Raw genomic sequence first — 21,956 nt, 5'->3', positions numbered from 1 at the left:
TGTTATGCATTTATAGATAATTACTGCTATATATTTCGAAAATGTTTTAATTCTTTGTTGATTAGTTAGGCATTCCGAAAAATAAAAAGAATTAAAAAAATTTCGATTGATGGACTCATCTTCAATGCTGTTTAGGCTCCCCTATTTAGTCGGTTGTCTGTCACCTTTCTTTCCCGTGCTCGAGATGGAGAATCAAATAAAGAATCTCGTCCATTTTATTTATTTTATTTAATAAATAAATAGTAGATTCCTATGATCTCCTAGATTAAATTTTTGGACTGTGTCAAAAATGTTATTTAAATAATATGTTGTAATACTTCAAAGTTCTAAATATGGTAGTTTAATAGGTACAAGGACCTTGACATTCAAGGGCCTGAATTCAACTTTATACAGGACTTTTTGATGCACTTCATGAATTTTCCTACATAAATAGTGAAAATTACATCCATCACCCCCATTTTTTATTTTTACTTTTTGAAATTTCAAAGTTACTCCCAATTCCATTTTATTCTTTAAGTGCTACTTTTAATTCCCCACACGTACAAATACACACAATAATGGATCAAACAAACCCTAAACCTAAAAACACCATCACCATCACCATCCACTGCCCCCACCAACCACCATCACTGCTACACGAACCACTAAACCATAACCCTTTCATTATATCTTTTATATATGACTTAAATTATTTCGAATACTATAATGCCATGGTGGTCAAAATAAATAAGTTGGGCCTCCCTAAATAGTAAATTGAGAAGGCAATTCTAAGGGGGCAGTTGGGAGTCTTGGTAAAAAAAAAAAAATAAAAAAAAAATACCAAATTATGAATAATTTAAGAAGTGATAAGTTTCAACAGACGACTTGAATATTGAAGGCCTTAGCACAATTTAGGCTTATTGGAAATTAATTTCAAACTTGTATCAGTCATTCTTAATCTACATCATTACTTCTACATTATCATCTAACTACTAAAGTTGAAATTCTTTTTCTAATAAATGATCGAACTTATTAAAAGGAAAAAGTTGCTCGAAAAGCACGTGTCAATATGTAATAATGACATCAGACTTTCAAAGTAATTTGAAACTTAGGAACTTGTGTGATTTACTCACACACGTGTATAAATCAGAAATAGAAAAGTCTTAATAATAAAAAAAAAAAGGTATCCAGTATTGATCCAAGGAATATTGCAGGTCTTCAAATAAAAATTAAGATAACATTCAGAAAGATTTTAAAGTTTGTTTAGATTGCATTAGGTGGTAATTAAGATTTGGCTAAGTTATACATTTCATCCTCAACTTTTATCCTTTGTTACACTTTCGCCCGAACACTTTTTTTCTTAACAATTTGAACCTCAACTTTTTCATTAATTAACATTATTTGTCCTCACTCACGGATTCCATTAAAAAATTAAGTAGTCATGTCTACTAAAGAAAGAGATATTAATTATTTTGATTAAGTTTTTTCTAAGTGGGCCATTATGTTTCCAGGATCTCAGTGGTTATGAAATTTTGGGTCGATTAAGACGTGGATATGATGAAGCTGACTTTTCTTTGGGCCTATTTTAGCCGTTCCTTGCTCTTGTAATTTTATTTGGGCCGTTCCTTTGATCTTACAACACGAAAAAAATGCGTTTGTAAATTATTTTTTCGACGAGAAGCATTAAGATGTGAAGTAGAGAACAAGAACCGTTAAGATGTTGAGTCGAGTGTCGAACCTGAACAGCACAAGGGAGCCACCCAACTCATGTGAACCATTAATTTTCTTGATAAAATTAATATCAAATATCTGATAATTCGACTGATAGTATAGCCCAAAAATATTACAAAAACGTAATAATTAGACATCTGTTAAAGGCAATTCGGGAAGTTGCGAGTCCAAATTGTGTTTCCTAACACAAACTCATATTGTGTTGATTTGCACGACATGCCTAACCCACTTTACATGGAGAGCCTGTTTGACAACCATTATTGTTTAAAAAAGGTGTTTTAAATGATTTTTGGGAAAATGTACGGTTAAAAGCATGGGAAAGCTTTCGATATACGTGTAGAATATTTTATTATATGAATGTGTGATTAAAAATAATCAAGTACAATCCATAAATTAAATTAATGATTGTCAAACAGGCACTTAAGAAACTATGAGGACTCCTTTTCAACTTTTTGGTTTTGAGAGGAGCCTAAACACATTAAACATTACCCCATCAGGGGTGGGGGTAGGTGGGCCAGTGCTTAATCAAATGGCACAAAAGAATGCACGATAGAATATTCTAACATCTTGGTATAAACCCAACCCTATTATTCCAATATTCGCACAATAATGGCTACGTTGAGATATTTTACTTTTATTCAAGTAAAATATAATTACAATATCATAAAACGTAATGCTATTTTGAGTCGTTCACTGTCGTAGTCGCCCTATAAAGTATATATATGACGGTTAGTGATTTGTTTAACTGCCACGTGTATATCACACAAAACGATTGGGATAATAAGTGATTGCAAAAAACTTTATTCTATCATAAAAGATTCTTCTTTGCGAAAAATAACACAAAAATGGATTAAAAAATATTATTACTCGTAGAAATCAATTTCAAAAAAATAAATTATCATTTCAAATACTCCGCATGTAGTCAGAAAAAGTAACAAAATAAAAACAGATTTATTCAATATTTTTAGTTTAACGTGGCAAATATATTAAAATAGTTGAAAACGAAGAATAATCAAAATGGGTGGATTGTAGAAATAAAAGTGTAGTAAAGTACAAGGAAGTCCAACTAATTTTATTTGGCAAGAGCCATTGTCGTTATAAACAATTTTATCTCACGCATTGTTGACAACCGCAGTATGGAGGCTCGATTTCTGAAATATGGAATTGGACTCCTTGTAACCGCAGTGTACAGACAACTCCTGTCCCCTGACCTGCTGGTATACATTCCGCGATTTAACTCTCTCACAAAGTTGTAGGGGCGGGGCAGTGAGGCCCTCAAGGTTGGGATTCATACTCCCTTTTTTTTTTTTTTTTTAAATTATTGTGCGGAGTCGAAGAAAAGATTGAAATGATTCTGAACAAGTTTTGACAAAAAACATAATAATGATCAATTCTTGGATCTTCTTCAAATCAAATCCCTGCAAGCAAAGCAAAGAACAACTCACATTTCACAAGCATTATTATGTTAAGCAGCAAAACTTAGCAGAATCATGTGCTTGCTGTTAAATAGTTGTCAATAACCAATCTACAGACGAAATACAACTCTAAAGCAATTTACTTTCGTTTCAAAGTCGAAAGAAAAGTGCGGGAATTTTGAAGAAGGAACTACCCACAAACATCAAAATACAGAGATTTCTTTGGATACATTTCTGTATGGTGGTAAGTAATAAATAGATCCCATCTTGAAATTGGTAGTTTATATAACATTGATTAGAACGCTTTTCTGGATTTTTTTTTATTTTTTTGTTTCTTTGTAGAAATGGTGTTCAGGAAAGTAGTAGGTTTGATGATGGGGTGTTTGGGATTGTCAAAGCAGCCTACCAGAGCTCTCCCTTTTGCTGAAATTAGTGGTTCTCTGCAAATTGATCAAATAGTTAATAATTCCCCAAGAATCAGACTCAATGATGGAAGATTTTTGGCTTACAGGGAGAGAGGAGTCCCCAAGAACAAGTCCAGTTACAGAGTCATTGTTGTTCATGGCTTTGGCAGCTCCAAAGAAATGAACTTTATGGCACCCAAAGTATAAAATCTCTCTCTCTCTCTCTCTCTCTTAATTTGTTTTAATCTGAAGTATTTGGAGTTTATATTGCATCTTTATTGGTCTGATGCTAAATTTGACAATTTGACCCATTCTTGTGATAGAAAATGTGTTGGAATCTGCAATCAACTTGACTTTAAGAATGGAGTATGAAGATTACATGTATTTGTGAAACAAGAACTGATAATAAAATCCCAAATGTATTTTTGTGGCACTCTCTTTGCGACATATTTCTTGGGAGGATTGAATAGTATTAAACAGAATTACGGATGAAAAAGAGGTGAAAATCTTGTAAAATGTCTTGTACTTAACACAAGACATGCACTTAGTGTCATTGACTTGATAAATATCTTTCTAAATCTTCCATTGAGTTTTTCTTGAGTTAATCATTACGTAAAATTTGTTCTTTTACTGTCCAAACAATTTGGAGGTTTCCATGATCTGTGATGTATGCTAGATTGTAACTGATCTTTCCAATTCTTGCTGCACTTTTTTTACTATAGCAAAGTATTTTAGTTCAATAAGAAGAATCCTTTATTACATTCTAGTTAAATGTGAGGCAGAATTGCTGTAAGCTTAAATAATATGTACAAGATGTCGTATCAGATGACCTAATATCGTTTACGCGATCAGGAACTTTTGGATGAGTTGAGTATATATCTATTGCTATTTGATCGAGCTGGATATGGTGAAAGTGATCCAAATCCAAAAAGATCGTTAAAAAGTGAGGCATCTGACATAGAGGAACTAGCCGATAAGCTACAATTAGGATCCAAATTTTATGTAGTTGGAGTCTCCCTTGGATGCTATCCCACCTGGAGTTGCCTCAAGCGTATACCAAACAGGTCCATTAGAGATTTTCACCTCTCAAGTTTCGATCAGGCTTAGAAAAATGCCGATTTTATCTTTGCAATTATGTCTGCACAGGCTAGCGGGTATTTCGCTTGTGGTTCCGTATATAAATTACAAATGGCCATCTCTTCCTGCTGATTTGACTAAGGATGATTATCGAAGAGGCCTTTCCCGGTGGATGTATAGGGTTGCTTGCTACACTCCAGGATTATTACACTGGTGGCTGACTCAGAAGTTGTTTCCATCATCTACTGTCCTCGACAGAAACCCTGCGTTTTTTAGTAACAAAGACTTAGAGGTGTTGAAGAACTCGCCCGGCTACCAATTGCTCTGTCAGGTAATAATTCATACTTTATCCACGCTCGACTAAGGTGGAAAGCCAAATATGTTTCATCGATATTTTTAACAAGTTGTAGCAGGACTAAAGATCTTATATTGTGACGTGAACTTTATTTTGTCTTAAAGAACAAGCTGAGGGAGCGAAGCGTGTTTGACTCACTATGCCGTGACTTTATGGTTGCTTTCGGAAAGTGGGACTTCGATCCCATGGATTTACGCAATCCATACCCTCAAAAGGAAAGCTTAGTTCATATATGGCAAGGTTACGAGGACAAGGTCGTACCATTTCAATTACAAAGATATGTGTGGAATAAACTACCTTGGATTAGATATCATGAAGTTCCTGATGGAGGTCATTTGCTAATATATGATACTGCAGTATGCGAAGCCATCTTGAGGTCTCTTTTACTTGGAGAAGATTCTCCTTTGTACAGACCTCAATAGGACGATCTGTCGACTGTCGACCTTCTTTCATTCTTGCCATCCTTCAAATAACTTGTAAAGTAGTTTCATTACTATTCATACAAAGAGTGACGTTTTATTTGTTTCAAGAAGCTATCATTTGTAAATGAAATTCCAATTATTCAAAAATTAATAGAATTCTGCAGAAATGAAAATCACTGCTGCAGAGACTCTTGGACATGTTTGATTCTTGTTATTTTTGTGAAATACTCCAATGCGAAATCTTCTCCATTAACCAGAAAAGTATACCAAGTTCAAATAATAACTTAAATTTGAGAACTGTTCATTGTGGAGTTACTTATAAATAGTTTAAATTATAAATTGAAGAAAATTAGTAGTAGATAAGTGGATAGTACTTAGGGTTGCCCAAGCCGAGTACCCAAGCTTTCTGCTCGGGCCTTACCGAGGCAAGCCGTCTCGATTTTATTTTTATTTTTTTCTCTTCATATGCTGCCTTTTTTTTTTTTTTTTTCCTTTTTACGAGAGCCGGCCAGCGAGGCACACGATCGACTGAGCCCGAGCCTTCACCGAGCCTCGAGTCGGGCAAGCTCGGACTTTTTCCAGGCCGAGCAGGCAGCCCGAATCGATGAGCCAATTTACCATCCTTTATGGTACTTGTGGTAATTTGACTGTTTCTAACAATTTATAATGAGTTGCCAAAATGAATGACAATGGCATCATCATCTCATCTAAAATCTTAAACAATCGAATGATACATTTATTCATACAAAATTGGCGTGCAACGATACTTGTATAATTACAAGAATGTGCAGTAAAAAGTTCGAGGACATAAAATGCTATACTAAACGACATTGAGAACAACCTTAAGTACAATTAAAATATGGTGTTTATAAAGAGGAAACACAATAAAATTCCAAAGGAACAGATTGCAAGAAAATGTATGGGGTGTCCAACCACAGGGATCACCCCACTAGGAATGCAGATTGAAGGCCCCAGCTCGAAGGCGGCCTCTAATGAAAAGTTCAAAGGGAAACTCATTGAGCAACAAATCGCTGCAATCAGAAAAGATAAAAAGAGGGGGAAATCCGTACATATTTTTTCAAAAAACTTGCAACGGGATTCGACACTTCATGTTCTAAATTTACCGAAGTTGTAATGTTTGATTCATTTTGAATCTCTTGCTTTTTGGGTTATTAGATCTTTTGTAATGCTTTTGTATGCTCGGGATATGCAATTTTTGATTCTCGATCAAAAAATTTTGATGTTAACATAATTATCTTTCGCATATTATCAGTTTTGGATCTATTCTTGTCTAATTATACCTTTAGATACCTTATATTGGTCCGACTGGGCAATTAGATTTTGTTTTATTCGTCCATAGCCACTTATTTTTTATTTTTTTTATAATCATAGGTATCCGGGTCAGTTTACATTCATCTCAACTAATTTTATGAGACCTTGAAGTTTACAACAGAATTCTCACCTTAATGGTCTAATGAAACTCAAATTGATGATCATTTATTGTATGGAGAATTTGAGGAGAACATATATATGCAATAGCCAAAAGATTTCATAGTTAGAAATGATGAATATGTGTGCAAGTTGAATAACTCCCTTTATGTCTTGAAGCAGTCATCGAGCCTATGGTATAAAGGGTTTGACTCATTCATGATTACTCATGACTTTAAAAGAAGCAGTTTTATCATAGTTGTGTGTGCTTTAGGACGTGTGATGATAAGTCATTTACATATTTATTACTTTATGTTGATGATATGTTGATAGATAAAGAAGACAAAGTTCAGTGAAGAGTTTGATATGAAGATTTTGGAAGGAGCAAAGAAGATTCTTGGAATGAAGATCTTAAGAGATATAAAGGCTGGCAAATTATACTTGAGTCAAAAAGGGTATTGAGAAAGTACTTCACAGGTTTAACATGTTGTAAAGGCTATTGATATTTCTTTGGCTATCCATTTTATACTGACATCTGCTTTTTGTCCACAGTCAGATAAAGACATTGATTACATGTCACATGTTTTTTATTCAGATATTGTTGAATCGTTCATGTATGCTATAGTTTCCATACATCCAAATTGACACATGCAGTTAGTGCAATTAGTAGATACATAGCAAATCCTGATAAGGAAAATTTGAAAGTGGATATTCAAATACTTGCGTGGCTTTTACTAATGCGTGTTTGCATTTTGGGAAAAGTAGAGATGAAGTCATTGGGTATGTTAATTCATATTATGTAGAAGATTTTGATAAAAGAAAATCACTTACAGGGTATGTGTGTTACCATTAAGGGTTGTGCTATAAGTTGGAAGGTTACATTATAGAATACAGTAGCATTATATGCTACTGAGGCAAAGTACATGAATGTTACAGAGGCTTGTAAAGAAGCTATGTGGTTGAAGAGATTGTTTGGTGAAATTAATGAAGGCTTGCAGATGTTTACAGTATATTGTGATAGTCAAAGTGCTATTTTTTTAACAAATGATCATATGTTATACGAGAACACAAAGCATATTGATGTGAGATATCATTTTGTGTTTTAGGTGATTGCTTGTGGTAATATTGTAGTGAGCAATGTTGATACCAAGGAGAATCCTACTGATATATTGGCAAAGGCACTCTTTGTTGCCAAGTTTGAGCATTACTTGAGCTTGGTTGGTATTTGTTGTTGAATTAACCCTTAGAGGCTTGTAGAAGAAGTGAAGAATTGATTATTGAAGAGTGAAGAGTAATTTTTTGCAATGAAATTTGTGTCAAAGTAGAGATTTGTTAATGTGTAATCCAAATTCTATTGGGTTTGGAATTGTTGTTGGAAAAGGACTTTGAATAAGTCAAAAGATTAAATAAAGACTTTTGGGGCAGAGATCGGGCGCCTAAGCACCATTCGGAAGCCTTGGAAGAAGTTTTGACCTGAGACAAAAGCAGTGATGTTTTTCGCCCACATACTACTTTCGCATTTTCTGATGAACTTCTTGATTCCTATTTCATCTAAAATACAAGAATTGAGGTCTTATATATATATTTGACAACTTGTATCCTCTTAATAACATTAGGAACACATTAACTTTGTTTGAGAGTGCATCAAATCTTATTACAACAATCATTGATCTTAATTTTGATCTAGTGAATTCTCCTTTTCTACCCGTGAAGTTGAAATTCCCCATAAAATTTTGGTGTTCTTGTTTGCGATTGATTTATTTCATCTCTCAATTATCTTGCTTCATTCATAATAGCTATGTTAACCATTTTATAGAAAAAAGTGTCAACCTGTTAAATGGACGTTTAATGTTCATTTACATTTTATTTTCAATGCGCTACGTATTGTGTAAGTCGAGTTCATATTTTTTCTTAAACCTAGACACATGCATGTCATGACTTGAAGTAAGTAGATCTTTTTCTTAGTTTTGATACCATATTCATCTTCTCATCTAATTTGAGACTGAATTTACAAATTTTAGATTCAAATCCAACCAAAAGATATGCGTTTTAATCCAAATACTTACTATTTTTTACTAATTTGATTACATATCAAATATTATTGATTTTTGTGTTGTATTCAAAATAAAATAAGAATAAATAAATTAAATAGTTTCAGACGATTTTGATACAGTAATTAGAAAGGCAAGTGGAATTGTGACCAAAATTTGTGTTCATGAGACTTTTCAAAACCAAGGAAAAACGTTTAGTTGCCAAAATCGTATGTCTCTATAAACTTCAAATGAAATGAATATCATAGAACCCAATTGAAATGTAATCATTAATCTCGTTTTAGAACAATGCATTGGAATTTTATCATCGACCTCTTTTCATACCGCTGTTTGATTTAGTCAAACAAAAATTATTAGTCTCATAAGTCTACATTGAAAATTCCATAATTTGTTTGACAAAATCCATATTTTTTTTCCTCATTTGACCAAATTAAGTGCCTTTGTCATAATCAAGAAATTCTATGGATTAAAAACTAGTCCGTCAAAGAATTTTATTTTTTTCATACTTTTCATCTATATTATTGTGTTATGCATTTATAGATAATTACTGCTATATATTTCGAAAATGTTTTAATTCTTTGTTGATTAGTTAGGCATTCCGAAAAATAAAAAGAATTAAAAAAATTTCGATTGATGGACTCATCTTCAATGCTGTTTAGGCTCCCCTATTTAGTCGGTTGTCTGTCACCTTTCTTTCCCGTGCTCGAGATGGAGAATCAAATAAAGAATCTCGTCCATTTTATTTATTTTATTTAATAAATAAATAGTAGATTCCTATGATCTCCTAGATTAAATTTTTGGACTGTGTCAAAAATGTTATTTAAATAATATGTTGTAATACTTCAAAGTTCTAAATATGGTAGTTTAATAGGTACCAGGACCTTGACATTCAAGGGCCTGAATTCAACTTTATACAGGACTTTTTGATGCACTTCATGAATTTTCCTACATAAATAGTGAAAATTACATCCATCACCCCCATTTTTTATTTTTACTTTTTGAAATTTCAAAGTTACTCCCAATTCCATTTTATTCTTTAAGTGCTACTTTTAATTCCCCACACGTACAAATACACACAATAATGGATCAAACAAACCCTAAACCTAAAAACACCATCACCATCACCATCCACTGCCCCCACCAACCACCATCACTGCTACACGAACCACTAAACCATAACCCTTTCATTATATCTTTTATATATGACTTAAATTATTTCGAATACTATAATGCCATGGTGGTCAAAATAAATAAGTTGGGCCTCCCTAAATAGTAAATTGAGAAGGCAATTCTAAGGGGGCAGTTGGGAGTCTTGGTAAAAAAAAAAAAATAAAAAAAAAATACCAAATTATGAATAATTTAAGAAGTGATAAGTTTCAACAGACGACTTGAATATTGAAGGCCTTAGCACAATTTAGGCTTATTGGAAATTAATTTCAAACTTGTATCAGTCATTCTTAATCTACATCATTACTTCTACATTATCATCTAACTACTAAAGTTGAAATTCTTTTTCTAATAAATGATCGAACTTATTAAAAGGAAAAAGTTGCTCGAAAAGCACGTGTCAATATGTAATAATGACATCAGACTTTCAAAGTAATTTGAAACTTAGGAACTTGTGTGATTTACTCACACACGTGTATAAATCAGAAATAGAAAAGTCTTAATAATAAAAAAAAAAAGGTATCCAGTATTGATCCAAGGAATATTGCAGGTCTTCAAATAAAAAGTAAGATAACATTCAGAAAGATTTTAAAGTTTGTTTAGATTGCATTAGGTGGTAATTAAGATTTGGCTAAGTTATACATTTCATCCTCAACTTTTATCCTTTGTTACACTTTCGCCCGAACACTTTTTTTCTTAACAATTTGAACCTCAACTTTTTCATTAATTAACATTATTTGTCCTCACTCACGGATTCCATTAAAAAATTAAGTAGTCATGTCTACTAAAGAAAGAGATATTAATTATTTTGATTAAGTTTTTTCTAAGTGGGCCATTATGTTTCCAGGATCTCAGTGGTTATGAAATTTTGGGTCGATTAAGACGTGGATATGATGAAGCTGACTTTTCTTTGGGCCTATTTTAGCCGTTCCTTGCTCTTGTAATTTTATTTGGGCCGTTCCTTTGATCTTACAACACGAAAAAAATGCGTTTGTAAATTATTTTTTCGACGAGAAGCATTAAGATGTGAAGTAGAGAACAAGAACCGTTAAGATGTTGAGTCGAGTGTCGAACCTGAACAGCACAAGGGAGCCACCCAACTCATGTGAACCATTAATTTTCTTGATAAAATTAATATCAAATATCTGATAATTCGACTGATAGTATAGCCCAAAAATATTACAAAAACGTAATAATTAGACATCTGTTAAAGGCAATTCGGGAAGTTGCGAGTCCAAATTGTGTTTCCTAACACAAACTCATATTTTGTCGATTTGCACGACATGCCTAACCCACTTTACATGGAGAGCCTGTTTGACAACCATTATTGTTTAAAAAAGGTGTTTTAAATGATTTTTGGGAAAATGTACGGTTAAAAGCATGGGAAAGCTTTCGATATACGTGTAGAATATTTTATTATATGAATGTGTGATTAAAAATAATCAAGTACAATCCATAAATTAAATTAATGATTGTCAAACAGGCACTTAAGAAACTATGAGGACTCCTTTTCAACTTTTTGGTTTTGAGAGGAGCCTAAACACATTAAACATTACCCCATCAGGGGTGGGGGTAGGTGGGCCAGTGCTTAATCAAATGGCACAAAAGAATGCACGATAGAATATTCTAACATCTTGGTATAAACCCAACCCTATTATTCCAATATTCGCACAATAATGGCTACGTTGAGATATTTTACTTTTATTCAAGTAAAATATAATTACAATATCATAAAACGTAATGCTATTTTGAGTCGTTCACTGTCGTAGTCGCCCTATAAAGTATATATATGACGGTTAGTGATTTGTTTAACTGCCACGTGTATATCACACAAAACGATTGGGATAATAAGTGATTGCAAAAAACTTTATTCTATCATAAAAGATTCTTCTTTGCGAAAAATAACACAAAAATGGATTAAAAAATATTATTACTCGTAGAAATCAATTTCAAAAAAATAAATTATCATTTCAAATACTCCGCATGTAGTCAGAAAAAGTAACAAAATAAAAACAGATTTATTCAATATTTTTAGTTTAACGTGGCAAATATATTAAAATAGTTGAAAACGAAGAATAATCAAAATGGGTGGATTGTAGAAATAAAAGTGTAGTAAAGTACAAGGAAGTCCAACTAATTTTATTTGGCAAGAGCCATTGTCGTTATAAACAATTTTATCTCACGCATTGTTGACAACCGCAGTATGGAGGCTCGATTTCTGAAATATGGAATTGGACTCCTTGTAACCGCAGTGTACAGACAACTCCTGTCCCCTGACCTGCTGGTATACATTCCGCGATTTAACTCTCTCACAAAGTTGTAGGGGCGGGGCAGTGGGGCCCTCAAGGTTGGGATTCAACCTCCTTTTTTTTTTTTTTTTTTTTTAAATTATTGTGCGGAGTCGAAGAAAAGATTGAAATGATTCTGAACAAGTTTTGACAAAAAACATAATAATGATCAATTCTTGGATCTTCTTCAAATCAAATCCCTGCAAGCAAAGCAAAGAACAACTCACATTTCACAAGCATTATTATGTTAAGCAGCAAAACTTAGCAGAATCATCTGCTTGCTGTTAAATAGTTGTCAATAACCAATCTACAGACGAAATACAACTCTAAAGCAATTTACTTTCGTTTCAAAGTCGAAAGAAAAGTGCGGGAATTTTGAAGAAGGAACTACCCACAAACATCAAAATACAGAGATTTCTTTGGATACATATCTGTATGGTGGTAAGTAATAAATAGATCCCATCTTGAAATTGGTAGTTTATATAACATTGATTAGAACGCTTTTCTGGATTTTTTTTTATTTTTTTGTTTCTTTGTAGAAATGGTGTTCAGGAAAGTAGTAGGTTTGATGATGGGGTGTTTGGGATTGTCAAAGCAGCCTACCAGAGCTCTCCCTTTTGCTGAAATTAGTGGTTCTCTGCAAATTGATCAAATAGTTAATAATTCCCCAAGAATCAGACTCAATGATGGAAGATTTTTGGCTTACAGGGAGAGAGGAGTCCCCAAGAACAAGTCCAGTTACAGAGTCATTGTTGTTCATGGCTTTGGCAGCTCCAAAGAAATGAACTTTATGGCACCCAAAGTATAAAATCTCTCTCTCTCTCTCTCTCTCTCTCTCTTAATTTGTTTTAATCTGAAGTATTTGGAGTTTATATTGCATCTTTATTGGTCTGATGCTAAATTTGACAATTTGACCCATTCTTGTGATAGAAAATGTGTTGGAATCTGCAATCAACTTGACTTTAAGAATGGAGTATGAAGATTACATGTATTTGTGAAACAAGAACTGATAATAAAATCCCAAATGTATTTTTGTGGCACTCTCTTTGCGACATATTTCTTGGGAGGATTGAATAGTATTAAACAGAATTACGGATGAAAAAGAGGTGAAAATCTTGTAAAATGTCTTGTACTTAGCACAAGACATGCACTTAGTGTCATTGACTTGATAAATATCTTTCTAAATCTTCCATTGAGCTTTTCTTGAGTTAATCATTACGTAAAATTTGTTCTTTTACTGTCCAAACAATTTGGAGGTTTCCATGATCTGTGATGTATGCTAGATTGTAACTGATCTTTCCAATTCTTGCTGCACTTTTTTTACTATAGCAAAGTATTTTAGTTCAATAAGAAGAATCCTTTATTACATTCTAGTTAAATGTGAGGCAGAATTGCTGTAAGCTTAAATAATATGTACAAGATGTCGTATCAGATGACCTAATATCGTTTACGCGATCAGGAACTTTTGGATGAGTTGAGTATATATCTATTGCTATTCGATCGAGCTGGATATGGTGAAAGTGATCCAAATCCAAAAAGATCGTTAAAAAGTGAGGCATCTGACATAGAGGAACTAGCCGATAAGCTACAATTAGGATCCAAATTTTATGTAGTTGGAGTCTCCCTTGGATGCTATCCCACCTGGAGTTGCCTCAAGCGTATACCAAACAGGTCCATTAGAGATTTTCACCTCTCAAGTTTCGATCAGGCTTAGAAAAATGCCGATTTTATCTTTGCAATTATGTCTGCACAGGCTAGCGGGTATTTCGCTTGTGGTTCCGTATATAAATTACAAATGGCCATCTCTTCCTGCTGATTTGACTAAGGATGATTATCGAAGAGGCCTTTCCCGGTGGATGTATAGGGTTGCTTGCTACACTCCAGGATTATTACACTGGTGGCTGACTCAGAAGTTGTTTCCATCATCTACTGTCCTCGACAGAAACCCTGCGTTTTTTAGTAACAAAGACTTAGAGGTGTTGAAGAACTCGCCCGGCTACCAATTGCTCTGTCAGGTAATAATTCATACTTTATCCACGCTCGACTAAGGTGGAAAGCCAAATATGTTTCATCGATATTTTTAACAAGTTGTAGCAGGACTAAAGATCTTATATTGTGACGTGAACTTTATTTTGTCTTAAAGAACAAGCTGAGGGAGCGAAGCGTGTTTGACTCACTATGCCGTGACTTTATGGTTGCTTTCGGAAAGTGGGACTTCGATCCCATGGATTTACGCAATCCATACCCTCAAAAGGAAAGCTTAGTTCATATATGGCAAGGTTACGAGGACAAGGTCGTACCATTTCAATTACAAAGATATGTGTGGAATAAACTACCTTGGATTAGATATCATGAAGTTCCTGATGGAGGTCATTTGCTAATATATGATACTGCAGTATGCGAAGCCATCTTGAGGTCTCTTTTACTTGGAGAAGATTCTCCTTTGTACAGACCTCAATAGGACGATCTGTCGACTGTCGACCTTCTTTCATTCTTGCCATCCTTCAAATAACTTGTAAAGTAGTTTCATTACTATTCATACAAAGAGTGACGTTTTATTTGTTTCAAGAAGCTATCATTTGTAAATGAAATTCCAATTATTCAAAAATTAATAGAATTCTGCAGAAATGAAAATCACTGCTGCAGAGACTCTTGGACATGTTTGATTCTTGTTATTTTTGTGAAATACTCCAATGCGAAATCTTCTCCATTAACCAGAAAAGTATACCAAGTTCAAATAATAACTTAAATTTGAGAACTGTTCATTGTGGAGTTACTTATAAATAGTTTAAATTATAAATTGAAGAAAATTAGTAGTAGATAAGTGGATAGTACTTAGGGTTGCCCAAGCCGAGTACCCAAGCTTTCTGCTCGGGCCTTACCGAGGCAAGCCGTCTCGATTTTATTTTTTTTTTTCTCTTCATATGCTGCCTTTTTTTTTTTTTTTTTCCTTTTTACGAGAGCCGGCCAGCGAGGCACACGATCGACTGAGCCCGAGCCTTCACCGAGCCTCGAGTCGGGCAAGCTCGGACTTTTTCCAGGCCGAGCAGGCAGTCCGAATCGATGAGCCAATTTACCATCCTTTATGGTACTTGTGGTAATTTGACTGTTTCTAACAATTTATAATGAGTTGCCAAAATGAATGACAATGGCATCATCATCTCATCTAAAATCTTAAACAATCGAATGATACATTTATTCATACAAAATTGGCGTGCAACGATACTTGTATAATTACAAGAATGTGCAGTAAAAAGTTCGAGGACATAAAATGCTATACTAAACGACATTGAGAACAACCTTAAGTACAATTAAAATATGGTGTTTATAAAGAGGAAACACAATAAAATTCCAAAGGAACAGATTGCAAGAAAATGTATGGGGTGTCCAACCACAGGGATCACCCCACTAGGAATGCAGATTGAAGGCCCCAGCTCGAAGGCGGCCTCTAATGAAAAGTTCAAAGGGAAACTCATTGAGCAACAAATCGCTGCAATCAGAAAAGATAAAAAGAGGGGGAAATCCGTACATATTTTTTCAAAAAACTTGCAACGGGATTCGACACTTCATGTTCTAAATTTACCGAAGTTGTAATGTTTGATTCATTTTGAATCTCTTGCTTTTTGGGTTATTAGATCTTTTGTAATGCTTTTGTATGCTCGGGATATGCAATTTTTGATTCTCGATCAAAAAATTTTGATGTTAACATAATTATCTTTCGCATATTATCAGTTTTGGATCTATTCTTGTCTAATTATACCTTTAGATACCTTATATTGGTCCGACTGGGCAATTAGATTTTGTTTTATTCGTCCATAGCCACTTATTTTTTATTTTTTTTATAATCATAGGTATCCGGGTCAGTTTACACTCATCTCAACTAATTTTATGAGATCTTGAAGTTTACAACAGAATTCTCACCTTAATGGTCTAATGAAACTCAAATTGATGATCATTGAGGAGCAAAATCAAAATCTGATTACAGAGCTATCCTTCAGAATTGGTCCATAACCACTTGTTATGTTCAAAATAATCTAACTATTATGGTCAAGATTGAATATTTTTAGTCTGAGTATGTCCTCATCAGAAATTTATGAGTTTCGAAAATCAAGAAAGCGGATAGCTTCAGTTTCAAAAATTTTGTGCTTTAAAAAGTGAAATAGTCATTGACCCAACAACTACCACATACGGACAAAGACCCCACCAAACCTCTTCTTCATTATTTATTTTCTACTTGTAGCCTGCCAACTAAATTATCTTAATATTTTGATAGATCATAAAAATTAGAAAAAATTAAAATAATAATAATAATAAGTAGAAGCATTGTCTATCGAGCCATGTTTGACCAGTATTTTTTTCCAAATCTTTAACTCCCAATCTTTTCGACGAGTTAAATTACTATTTTACCTTGCATTGATTGCAGGTCAAGTCATATGTCTATCTCGCCTAAGCGTGTATGCTCGTTCTATTTCTAATATGAATAAATACTTTTTTTTTTTTTATAACCCAGGTGTCCCAGCTTCGTCGGACTAAATCCTGGACCTCTAGCCCCCGGCCCCTCAGTGACTAGTGGAGGTAAATCACGGTATATGCCCAAGTTGACCAGGGTCCGTGCATCCTTTATACTCCTGACCCCAAGGAAGCATTCCTCCATGATTATTACATCACCAAACTGCTCCAACCAAGAATGGTTATTACATCACTTAGCTGCTCCAACCAAGAATCGAACTCCCCACGCTGGGGTTGCGAGCCCCGCAATGCCCGTCCTTTGCCAACTTGAATGTGCCCCGGGGGGCTAATATGAATAAATACTCCACCCTCCTTGTGGTGGTTGGTTCAAGAAAAATCTCAAATTCAAAGTTTCTCTTCGTTTTTTTCCCATAATCTAGTGAATATGATTTAACACTAAGAATCTGTTTGATTGCAAAGGTGAAAAGGACAAATCAATTGCATGTAAGTTGGAAAAGAACAAATCACCAAAATCATAAAAAAGTATTTTCCATGGAATTGGTCAAAAACATGCTTTAAGGGTCCGTTTGATTTTAAAAATGAAATTTGAGTAGAAAAAACGAATTTCAGGAAATTCAATTATTTAGAATTTGATTTATTGAGAATTGTCAATTAAATATATTTGATTGGTATAATTTTCATCCTGAAAAATGTTGAAATTTTGAATATTTTGGTTTTCGCTTGACTACATTTTTCATGAAAACTGTCAGGATAGATTTTTCTACAATGGTGGATAGAATTTGTTTTCATTGTCAAAAAAAATAAAATTGAAAAATCCAATTCTCACCAAAACCAAAGGAATTGGAATTCCTTCGAAACCTGGAAAATGCCATCACGTGAGGGAAAGGAGGAAAATTAATTCCATGGAAAAATGTTGGTTATCAAACAACACAAATTGGGTGAAAAAAATTTCCCCCCAAGTATTTGTACCTTGGAATTCGAATTTCATTTCCACTTTCGTATTAAGTATCCAAAGTAGAAAACAAATTTCTCGGATATGATATTTTTTATGGAATTCATTCCAATCAAACGGATTCTAAATGATTTATATTTACAAGATAACATTTTGTTACAAAACTACTAAAATCTACATCAAAATTATCCAAGAAAAAACTCTCTCCTCTAGAGTACTCTGGACAGCCTCAATGCTCAAGGCAGCTAGAAGTCATTGACATAATCAACCATCAAGTATTCGGACGATAATGATTAGAAGTTTGAAAACTGGTTCCGAGAAGACAATACCATTTGCAAATCCGTACTTGTTTGGCAAGAATTATCACCAGCAATAAAGTTCCTAAAAAACATTGAATGATGTTGTTTATTATTGGAAATCTCTCAAAAGCGAGTGTGTGCGTGCGTGCGTGCGTAAAGCAGATAAAAACAAATCTTACTCTCTTGGACGAGATGCCCACAAAGAACTTAGAGCCCGTAGTCGGCCATAGTACTCGCTGATAACCAGGAAACATCGTGCTGTTTGCCGGACTGTCAAAATGCGTCGAAGTTGATGAAGTGTTTGTTGTCTTAAATTATCGGCCTATAATTTAAAAGTTGCATGAATAAAAGAGTCCAAAATGCTTAATAAAACATCAAGAATCAATATTGTTGACTTACCTGACGCACGAAACCTTCAAGACTGGTCAGCTTGCCCAATGCAACAGCCATTTGATTCATGCTATCATTAACAGAACCATTGGCAATGGTACTGATTAAAGATTGTTGCAGTTGTTCCAATCCCTGGGAAAGAGCCTCTTCTGCCTGCTGTGAAGATTGTTGGAGGCTGTAAATCCCGATAGCCTGGTGCTCGGTTAACGTGTCTAAATGTGCTACTAACATCTAATCAATGAGATGAGGATCATATAAGAAAAAGAGTCATGCTACTTGTACAATCATTTCTTACAATATTGGTTGACAATTATATTTGTCAACATCTTCATCCATTTCAAAAATTGTTTTTAAAATTATGGATCAGATTTTGACAACATCAACGTTGTTATCCATTATTGTCGATAACAATTGTACACGTAGATTAATTCTAAGTAAAACGATACTTCGACTGTTTATTTACAGGTACCAGATGGTGCCAGAACCGTCCATCCATTTAATTGACCTTAAGTTTCTTGTTTAACTTCGATTTATTCATTTATTTTTGTGAAAAATAGCTTTCGATGAACTAGACAACACGAAACAAAAAAGCAGATAACTATTCTTGCACTTAATTTGAACCCAAACCTTAATTAGGTCAGAGGGACGAAACCCGCCCATCCACAGAAAACAACGTTCAGCAGGCGTAGTCCACATCCCGGTGTAGAGGTGAATGACATCAGATACAACAGCAACTTCTTTAAGACAAAATAGTTCATCATAATGTGCAATGTATTTATCTGCAATAACCCGAAGATCACCATCTGATAAATGTGCTTGCAATGCGGTTCGAAGTTCAGACATATGCCTATGTTCATCATCTAACCATCTTGCATACTCCATGTCAAATAATGCAGCACCTACAACATAAAAAAATAAATAAAAAAAAAAATATTGTTGGATTACTACTGAAGAATTAGGGGCCTCATTAAACATGGAGATAAGGGAAAGCTAATGTTCCAACCAATCTGAAAGTACAGGTGTTAATTGGATTTTAAATTTGATGTTACTGAATTTGACTAAAAGATATATTTTCTTAAGATTCAGATTAAGGGAGCAGCCTATTGTGAAAACTGTGGATTATCTAGAAAAAGTCTAGATAACTATTCTAAGAATTAAATGTTTTGACATTTTGATTTTCTTCTTCAACTAGATCAAAATTGTAATCAATTTGAAAACAGCTTAATGATTAAAAATTATTTAAGCATTTATTTGACCATTGTTTGGCATTACTTTTGTAAATTCAAAAGCTACTTTTTTGACTTTAAGAAATTGTTTTTTAACACAATTGAATAATTTTTTGGAAGTATTTTTGTGATTAGAAAAGCTTTTAAGATTTCTTCTGAAACCCTTCTACAAGAAGAAGTAGAAGCCCTGACAAGCGAGCCCCTAATAATCTGGTCAGGTAACACTTCAGTAAACAAGTAAATGAACACGTTTATTCAATTACATACATATAAAGTTTCAACTCTTACCAGAACTGATGTTCCCACCAGCAGCTCCTCCTCCTATAATAAATCCCTGTTGAAGCATAGAAAATTAAGAAAGTGAACCATTAATGCACACGACTTTAAATCCATTTTATAATTTTCAAGCTTCTTAATTGTTTCTTTAATGAAAAATATTATTAACCTGTGACCTTGCCCTCTGAAGGTCCTGCTCCAGCTGAGCCAGCCTGATCCTACTTGATTCTAGCTGCTGTACATATGCCTGCACAACGGCATGTCGCCGAAAGAGAGACGACACATTTATTTATTTAAAGTCGCTATTCGTGTTTTCATAAAGGCAACACAAGTAACATGTATAATTTAAATTGCAAGAGAAACTAATTGGCATCCCACCTTCTTTCTAAGCCTGCTCTTTTTTGCTGCTTCCCTATTTTGAGCTAAACGTCTTACCGTCTGTAATCAGTGAACAATTCATCAGATTCAAGGGGGAAAATCTGTATTTTTAAGCAATTTTCATTTGCAATTTTAACAAAAAGAAAAATTACGAAATGTGTATGTATAGGCTTGCATGCATGCATGAAAATAATATGAATGTACCATCACCTTAGCATCTAATACTTTATCTGAAGTAGAACCAGCTCCCTTTCTCTGCATAATTCGAGAAGAAAATATTAAATTGTAGCTCACCCAGAAATAAATGCTCAATAAATATATGAGTCAATGAGAATAAATTATAAACTAATTTTATGTTTTTCGCATTCTCGATCCTTTTACTTTTTTCTTTGGATTTGGAAGAAATGAAGGTAACGTGTAAGCAATAGCTGAATCATTGAAAGATTTCTTGTTTTTTTTATAAATAATACAGTCAAATTTGTAATTATAAGCAATTATGAGGCTTTTTCATAGCTTTGATAAGATATGTAAACTGTTCTTTAAAATAATGATGTAATGATTTGACTACTCGATGTGTAAATTCATCAAGCTCGGGCATTCTTATAGAATTGGAAATCAATCCCATAAAAAAAATGAAAGTGGATAATCTACAGTTTTGGTATTGCAAAAAGGTATCATCATTAACATGGACTTAAACTCGGAGTTTTATAGATAAAGACATCAAAATAAAAAGGGCTTCATCTACAGTAAAGATTCTGCTTTATTACACAGACTTTTCACATAGTTTCTGGCTGTTATTGGGATTTGTATAAATAAATATATATATATATATATATACACACACACAGATACACACCTTTGGTGGGGCTAGTTTGGCATCTAGTTGAAACTGTGTAACTCCTGTCGCAGGTTTGTCACTTGAACTGGCCATCTCCATTTGTGGCTGGATTTCTGGTGGAAGCGGTGGCTGAAGGCGATGGCCGGTGGCGGTACTGTTGTCTCCTATACTTGCAAGTGAAATTAGTGCTGATTCTGAACCGGCGCTATCTTCTCCAGACTTTAAGCTTTCCTTTATTAATGATACAAACCACCCAAGAAAATGAGTCAAAATTTGATTTCATCATTATCACCGAAAAAATTTTAAAAACTAACATTTTTTTCTAGAAAAAATCAAGAAACCTCCAAAAGGACCCAGAAATAAGCGTCATCACTTGAAGAAGAGAAGTTAAAGGGAAAATTTTCTTCAACAGATAAGATAGTTAAAAGACTTTAAACAAGCCGTATAGATACAAAATATTACTCTTGGGTTGTGATGGAATTTCATAGGCGAAGGAGGGAACATTTCAATAGTTGCTGCACGCTGCCTGACTGTGTATAAAGCTGCAAAAAAAGAAAAAACAAAGAAGCAAAATCTTTGAGGATCGCAAGGGATTAAATACAGACTAGCAAAAGGGTGAAACCTAATCTCCTTTTTGTTGTTCTCTTTTTCCCTCAGCAGTTATGGAGTCAGTAAAATCATGCAAAAGGGTAAGTTTTCCTTGTTTGAAACTTCACGTTATTCAAATCTCCAGCCCAAAAATGATTCCTGTGTTAGAAATGGTAAGCCTCGTTTCCGTGGCTCTGTAGACGTATTCAAACCCTTCCCTCC

At 34.0% G+C, this 21,956-nt stretch overlaps 3 protein-coding genes across 5 annotated transcripts; 2 read left to right on the top strand and 1 right to left on the bottom strand.

Moving 5' to 3' along the window:
- Positions 1 to 3,053: 3,053 nt before the first annotated feature.
- On the top strand, positions 3,054 to 5,574 carry LOC111373151. The gene is made up of 5 exons (XM_022995635.1): positions 3,054 to 3,369; positions 3,468 to 3,730; positions 4,382 to 4,593; positions 4,676 to 4,937; positions 5,066 to 5,574. The coding sequence occupies exons 2-5, from the start codon at positions 3,470 to 3,472 to the stop codon at positions 5,381 to 5,383; spliced, it is 1,053 nt and encodes a 350-aa protein (XP_022851403.1). The 5' UTR covers positions 3,054 to 3,369; positions 3,468 to 3,469; the 3' UTR covers positions 5,384 to 5,574.
- A 6,868-nt stretch (positions 5,575 to 12,442) lies between these two features.
- On the top strand, positions 12,443 to 14,969 carry LOC111373150. Its single transcript, XM_022995634.1, has 5 exons — positions 12,443 to 12,758; positions 12,857 to 13,119; positions 13,777 to 13,988; positions 14,071 to 14,332; positions 14,461 to 14,969. Exons 2-5 carry the CDS (start codon positions 12,859 to 12,861, stop codon positions 14,776 to 14,778), a joined length of 1,053 nt encoding a protein of 350 aa, XP_022851402.1. The 5' UTR covers positions 12,443 to 12,758; positions 12,857 to 12,858; the 3' UTR covers positions 14,779 to 14,969.
- Positions 14,970 to 17,804: 2,835 nt separating this feature from the next.
- LOC111373149 (transcription factor TGA9-like) lies at positions 17,805 to 21,950 on the bottom strand. 3 transcript variants are annotated; one of them, XM_022995632.1, is made up of 11 exons: positions 21,769 to 21,950; positions 21,609 to 21,688; positions 21,165 to 21,377; positions 20,519 to 20,563; positions 20,309 to 20,368; positions 20,100 to 20,177; positions 19,943 to 19,988; positions 19,056 to 19,327; positions 18,438 to 18,659; positions 18,218 to 18,360; positions 17,805 to 18,120 (listed from the first exon to the last, which is right to left on the bottom strand). In XM_022995632.1, exons 2-11 carry the CDS (start codon positions 21,648 to 21,650, stop codon positions 18,033 to 18,035), a joined length of 1,209 nt encoding a protein of 402 aa, XP_022851400.1. In that variant the 5' UTR covers positions 21,651 to 21,688; positions 21,769 to 21,950; the 3' UTR covers positions 17,805 to 18,032. The 3 variants fall into 3 exon arrangements, with proteins under 3 accessions (XP_022851400.1, XP_022851399.1, XP_022851401.1); XM_022995631.1 differs by having other exon boundaries at positions 21,609 to 21,950; XM_022995633.1 differs by having other exon boundaries at positions 18,438 to 18,584; positions 21,609 to 21,950.
- Positions 21,951 to 21,956: the final 6 nt, after the last annotated feature.

This window comes from Olea europaea, unplaced genomic scaffold (assembly GCF_002742605.1).
Source record: "Olea europaea var. sylvestris unplaced genomic scaffold, O_europaea_v1 scaffold1075, whole genome shotgun sequence".
Taxonomy (NCBI): domain Eukaryota; kingdom Viridiplantae; phylum Streptophyta; class Magnoliopsida; order Lamiales; family Oleaceae; genus Olea; species Olea europaea.
This window is presented reverse-complemented; position numbering and strand designations above follow the sequence as displayed.

Excerpts from the sequence above, each read along its gene's own strand:
- LOC111373151 (XM_022995635.1), top strand. The coding sequence starts at position 3,470 with ATGGTGTTCAGGAAAGTAGTAGGTTTGATGATGGGGTGTTTGGGATTG. Across the intron at positions 3,731-4,381 it reads TGAACTTTATGGCACCCAAA|GAACTTTTGGATGAGTTGAG; the intron begins GTATAAAATCTC and ends TTACGCGATCAG. Across the intron at positions 4,594-4,675 it reads CTCAAGCGTATACCAAACAG|GCTAGCGGGTATTTCGCTTG; the intron begins GTCCATTAGAGA and ends ATGTCTGCACAG.
- LOC111373150 (XM_022995634.1), top strand. The coding sequence starts at position 12,859 with ATGGTGTTCAGGAAAGTAGTAGGTTTGATGATGGGGTGTTTGGGATTG. Across the intron at positions 13,989-14,070 it reads CTCAAGCGTATACCAAACAG|GCTAGCGGGTATTTCGCTTG; the intron begins GTCCATTAGAGA and ends ATGTCTGCACAG. Across the intron at positions 14,333-14,460 it reads GCTACCAATTGCTCTGTCAG|AACAAGCTGAGGGAGCGAAG; the intron begins GTAATAATTCAT and ends TTTGTCTTAAAG.
- LOC111373149 (XM_022995631.1), bottom strand. The coding sequence starts at position 21,650 with ATGTTCCCTCCTTCGCCTATGAAATTCCATCACAACCCAAGA. Across the intron at positions 20,369-20,518 it reads ATAAAGTATTAGATGCTAAG|ACGGTAAGACGTTTAGCTCA; the intron begins GTGATGGTACAT and ends CACTGATTACAG. Across the intron at positions 20,178-20,308 it reads AGAGCAGGCTTAGAAAGAAG|GCATATGTACAGCAGCTAGA; the intron begins GTGGGATGCCAA and ends GCCGTTGTGCAG.